The sequence below is a fragment of the Cyprinodon variegatus genome, unplaced genomic scaffold (genome assembly GCF_000732505.1).
Source record: "Cyprinodon variegatus isolate N-32 unplaced genomic scaffold, C_variegatus-1.0 Scaffold284, whole genome shotgun sequence".
Lineage (NCBI taxonomy): Eukaryota > Metazoa > Chordata > Actinopteri > Cyprinodontiformes > Cyprinodontidae > Cyprinodon > Cyprinodon variegatus.
The window spans coordinates 324141-329862 of NW_015150737.1; the positions used below are offsets into that span (position 1 = coordinate 324141).

General features: G+C 43.0%; 1 protein-coding gene across 1 annotated transcript in view; it reads right to left on the reverse strand.

Annotated features, from left to right (window-relative positions):
* The window catches only part of LOC107090174 (microtubule-actin cross-linking factor 1-like), a 186697-nt gene that overhangs the window by 40403 nt on the left and 140572 nt on the right, over positions 1-5722 (reverse strand). Inside the window, exons 64-71 of the mRNA XM_015383416.1 lie at positions 4958-5284; positions 4749-4833; positions 4443-4669; positions 3193-3399; positions 2282-2509; positions 1986-2204; positions 1702-1905; positions 670-678 (exon numbers count right to left, since the gene is read on the reverse strand). Of these exons, the coding sequence (XP_015238902.1) occupies positions 670-678; positions 1702-1905; positions 1986-2204; positions 2282-2509; positions 3193-3399; positions 4443-4669; positions 4749-4833; positions 4958-5284 (1506 nt within the window). The remainder of the gene's footprint in view (positions 1-669; positions 679-1701; positions 1906-1985; positions 2205-2281; positions 2510-3192; positions 3400-4442; positions 4670-4748; positions 4834-4957; positions 5285-5722) is intronic.

The following is a 5722-nucleotide window of genomic DNA, read 5'->3' on the forward strand; positions in this document are numbered from 1 at the left end:
GATTCGCGTTAACCCCGCCCCCTAACTTTGATGGGTGAGTTTGACAGATTCTTATGAAATAATTATATATATATTTTTAATTAAATGAAGACGTATTTTATTAAATTAATGACACATTTATATATTTAATTCCTTATTTTTTTTAATGAATTACACATTTAATTCATTGTTTATCGCTGTATTTATTTATTTAATTTTGGCACTTTTTATCCTCCATTGTAGGTAGGTATGTATTTATATGAATATATATAGCAACATAATTATAAATATTGTAAATTGAAGAAATACGAAGAATTAAAGGGGTAGGAGTACATAAGTTTTACTTCCTTCTACTCCTTTTTGCACATGTAATAGAGCTAAATTAACTCAGGAAAGAAAGGTACCTTGTTTGTTGTTTTTCTCTCCAATGTTTTTAAACATTGTTTAATTGTTTTTTTTTGTTTTTTTCTTGCATGTTCAAAATAAAGAAAAAAAAAACAAGAAATACATTTTTAAAATATAAAAATCAGTTAAACTTGCTGAAATAAGTGAGATTAAATACTGAACTTCTTCAGCCTGTTCTTATTTCTGCATATTCTGACACAGAAGGAAGAGTTTCTCTAAGTTTAGGTGCAGCATTCAGGTTTAACGCTTCAGGTGAACATCTTGAGTGCAGGTTGGATGTCTTACCTCTAGCAGCTGGGTGATTGCAGTGACCATGGAGAAAAATGGAGGTGAGGAGCAACAACACACACAGGCAACATCCCACAATGAAGGAGGGGTGGAGGTGGGAGGAGTTTGACAAGCAGGGTTAGGTGAAAAGGATGAAGGTGGGGAGGAGGAAGGAGACAAGGTGGTGGGTGGAGGATGGAGGAAAAGATATGGGTGGGAGGAGGAGACGGAACGAGGCGTGGAGTGGTTTATAGGAGGGGTGGAGAAACAACACGGTGAGTTCAGTCAGTCATGCTTTCAGTTACAGAACAAAATAACAGCAGAAACGACGCTGATCCAGCAGCGTCTCATGAGATGAGATTAGGATGTAGCTACAATATCAGGCACAGTGCGAAAAAACCCTGAAAAACTCAACAGTTTGCTTCATTCAGTCTAAATGCTGACATCATTACGGTCTCTGTTAGCCCTGTTAACTTTAACATGATGCTGGGGATCAGTTATACGGCTGGTTACAGACGTAAACAGATGGACACGGGTCTGCCAGGACCTGCCCATCAACAAAAACCATAAAAAAATTAAACAACGAATCAAGCTGGAAATATTCAACATATTTTAAGACATTTTTCTTTTTTTTCTAGGCTGTTTGGGATCGTCCGTTTTAAAAACATCTGTTTCTATGAGCGACTGTCCTGTTTGCATTTCTGATTAGAGTAAAACAAACAAAGAGGAAAAGGTTTGTAAAGAATCGGTGTTGTTGTTTACAGGACCTCGGTTTTGGATTCCCAACCCTGCTTATAAACACAGTGGAGTAAAAGTAATTGAGCTGGAAACCAGTTTTGTTAGCCATAAATCTTTGTTAGTTTCCAGCGAGCGAAAAACATCTTAAAACGTTCAAACACGGCCAGAAACTTCATGCTGTTTAGTAACGATGTTGATGCCTGATTAAGATAAAAACACTGCAGATGTTTAGATTCCTTGGTTTAGTGTACTACATAAACACGTCTGTCTGCAGCTGAAGGACGGACAGATCAGTGATGCTGCGGGCCGTACCTGTGCAGACTGAGACACCGCCTCATCCAGAGCTCCTGCGCGACCTTTCACCTCCTCTTTGATGGCCAGGTAGCGTCGTTCTGCTTGGGTGTAGCGCTGCCTCACTGTCTCCCCCTCCTGGAGGCTGAGCTCCGCCAGCTGCGGTCCGATCTTCAGCAGCTTGTCGATGTGGGGCTTGTGCTCGGCGATGGACTCTCTGAGCAGCTGCATGCAAATATTAAAATCCTTTAACATGTAGACAGAGCACAGTTTTAACCCCTGAGGCAGAGAGTGGGATGTCTCACCCTCATCTGGTCCTGCTGCAGCCGGAGAGCGTCTGTGTCGATAGCTGGAGGCGGGAGCTGGGCGATGAGGGCTTCGGTCTCACCCAGCCACGGCTCCAGCTCCTCATAGGTCTCCCAGAACCGAGCCACCAGGACCTGAGCCTGCTCCAGAGCTGAGAACCGCTCGCTGTGGCTCTGACTCACCGCATCGTAGCGCGTGCTCAGAGAATCCGTTTTCACCTGAGGGAGGAGACACCATTAAATCCCTCGCTCCCGCAGACCGTTTTTGACACTACGAGGAAATGTTGGTGACGTGCCATCAGAGCGTCCTTCTGAGCGTCGCTGCAGGCTTCCAGAACTTCGTCTCTGACTCTGAGGAGCTGATCAACGGTGTCTTTGTGTCGAATGATGTCGATGTTGAAGGCTCTCTGCACCTGAAGCTGAGCCACCGTGACGTCGGGCTCCAGACTCAGGGGGCCCAGAGACGTCAGCTTACGCTCGGTCTCCCCGACCCAGGCCAGCTCTGCGTCCACCGCCTCCTCGTACTGTAGAAAGGAGTTCACAGTGAGCAAAACTCGTTTCAATAACATTTAACACTATAATGCCAAATGTATCGTATTTGATACAAACGGTTTCTGAAATGTTTTGCGTCTGAAACCTTTTGCATAATTTAATGGTAAAAACTTTGCTCAAAATCCTATTGTACACAATCAGATATACCTGATAGAGGGCAGAAGACTACGCATAGTAATAAATTATTAATATCAAAAATGTATTTGTTTTTTCTTTTTACATATTTTGTTAAAAGGCCAAATAAGGACTTCAAACCAAAAAAAACTCGAGATCAGGATGGTGTCACGAGGCTAAAAATGGCTATCTACCTGACTCGAAGAGACAAACTGCAGGAAGGACCTGAGCTCGATGCCGTGGCTCTGTGGAAGCGTAACATCAAAGCCAGGTTGAGGCTGGAGTTTTGCTTCCACAAACCCACTGGGGATTTAAGGGTTTTTTACAACTGTGGGGTTTTAATAGTGTGTTGTGCACCATTTCTGACTCGGGAGAGCTAAAATATAACAAGCTGCTATTATAATTATGTCCTGATGTCCTGAGTTTTTTAACTGTTCTTCTTTCAATCATTGTTAAAGTCAATTTTCTCTCCATTAATTTGGCAATGACATAACAGAAATGAACATTGATTCTTAAGACAGTTGGACGCTTCTTGCATTACCTGCTGCGACCTCTGGATGGCAGCTTGCACCAGCTGCACACGCTGAGTGATGGTCTCATCTGCATGCCGATAACGCTGGTTGGCGTCGGCGACAAGCCGGTCCAGGCCTTCGCGTGCTCGCCACGGCACCAGATCCAGCAGAGCGCTGCCCACCTCGTTTACCGTGTCCAGAACCAGCCGCTTCTCAGCCGACACTTTCTTCAGCTCCTGCAGCAGAGAACCAGAACGTGGTGAAAAACAGGCCAACATGAAGCTCGTTAAAAAAAAAAGCATTTTAAATGTCAAATCCTGAAAAAAAAATCTCAGATGGACAAAACCTGGAGACAGGAAACAAATTATATAACAGAAATCCTTTCAACAGCTTTGAAAATGTTACTGAGTTCCAAGAATAAAGAGCATTTCTATGGAAACTCAGCTGTGGGTGGGTTGATGCTGGAAACACTGAAAAAAACATCATTACAGAAGGAAAGCATTAACAAAATAAAAGTCTGTAGTTAATAAAGGATGAAAGCAGGTCTTACGGACTTTTAAAGTTATGATTACGCTGTGTTTAACTGACCTTTGACCCTTTTCAAGTAAGTCTGAAACTATCTTCAGGCTGTTGGCTGATCTAAACTGAAATGAGTCAAAATTACCACTAGAGGGAGCTCATGTACTCACAGGTCAATATGTTTTGAGCCTTGTTTTTATAATAACTTAGATTTTTCAATTTGAGAGTAAACTTTATTCCTATTTTTAAATATATATCTTGTTAAGGAAAATATCAAATGTAATTTATAAACCTTTTAAAACACTTTTTTTTAAAAATAATAACAGGAAATCCTAAAACTACGGATGAGGATTAGGGCTACTGAAAAAAGAAAAAAGTTCACTGATTTTTTTTTTTTAATTTCAGTATAGTATGGGAAAAAAGTCTGAATTCTGAGATTAAAGTCAGAATTCAGACTTTTTTCTCAGAATTCAGACTTTTTTCTCAGAATTCAGACTTTTTTCTCAGAATTCAGACTTTTTTCTCAGAATTCAGACTTTTTTCTCAGAATTCTGACTTTAATCTCAGAATTCTGAGAAAAAAGTCAGAATTCTGAGTTTTTCCCATTTTAAACTGAAATAAAATTTAAAACTCAGTTAACTTTTTTTTTTCAGTGGCCCTAATCCTCTTCCGTATAAAACCACCGCTCCAATGACGCCTTATTTTATCTGGTTTTGTGAGGTCGCAATGTAAGACAGAGAGAGGCCCTAACTCCTCCCACCTTCTGTCTCTCCTGGTAGGCAGGTGAGGAGTCCGGCTCCACATTGTTAAGCTCCGCCTCTACGCCGTCCAGCCACAGGTTGAGGTCATCGTGTGCGGAGGCGAAGCGTGTTGAGAGCTGCAGGGCCTGTTCCAGCGTGCGGAGGGCCTTGCTGCTGCCGGCCGTCATCTCGGCGTAACGGGACTTGATCCCGTCCAGCTTCTCCTGGATCAGGAGGACTTCCTCGCCTGTAAAGGGAGACGCCGCAACCCATCAAGGACCATCCAGGAGCTTCGAGGTTCTTAGTCTCCTTAGGGAGGAGCTTACCTGTGGTCTGTTTGAGTAAAGCTTGGCCGTTCTTGATGGCCTGATCTACTGTTTTCTTCCTGCTCAGGATTTCTTCATTAAGAGCCTGAAGACGAAAACAGAAAATGTTTCATTTATGCTTCTGATTCCTGTGGTTCCTCTGAAAAGGACAGAAGCTGCTTTTGTTATTTGATGCGATGAGGCTTTAACGGCGGCTCTCTGTGTCGTACCAGTGTGTGTTTGTGCTGCTCAGCCAGCTGCTGGGGCAGGTAGCTCTGCACAGAGACCTGACTGAGTCTCTGAGCCACCTCCGCCAGCCAGTTCAGCACCTCCACCTCTTCTTCCCCAAACAGCTGCGCGTTGGCCAGCGCCTGATCCAGCAGCGCTGCCCGCCGAGCGCACCAATCGGCGAGCTCGGAGTGACCCGACCTCACCGCCCCCACACGCTCCCGCAGCCAATCCCTATCGGCTGCGCAGCTGAGCGGGGACAGCGACTGGCCAAGGGACTCCAGGCGGTCAACCTCGGCTTCTCTGGAGGAAACGTCCTCTAGGAGCGCCTGGGAAGTGTGTGTGTGTGTGTGTGTTTATATGAGGAAAATGAGAAAGAAAAATAAGACAACAGAAAAATGATGAAAACACAAAATAAGAGCATGCAAGATGAGAAATCATAAATAAAAACAAATTAAAACAACATAAACATTAAAAGATGGTAGAAACAAATAAAAATAACTCAAATAAAAACTGAATCACAGAGACATGGCTGCTGGATGAGCTTTTTGTACATTAAGTTAATCCCGTGAATGCTTTTAATTTCAGAAATTGGAAAGATTTTCCAGCCAGTGGCGTCAATAAGAAGGTCAGAGGGGGGCCATGGGCCCTGCTGCCAACTCTAAATATGTAAATGAAGAGAAGGAGCAACAATGACCCCCAAAAACTTTTAATATATGTGACATATTTATATATTTAGTCATTTGTTATTATTTTATACTCACACC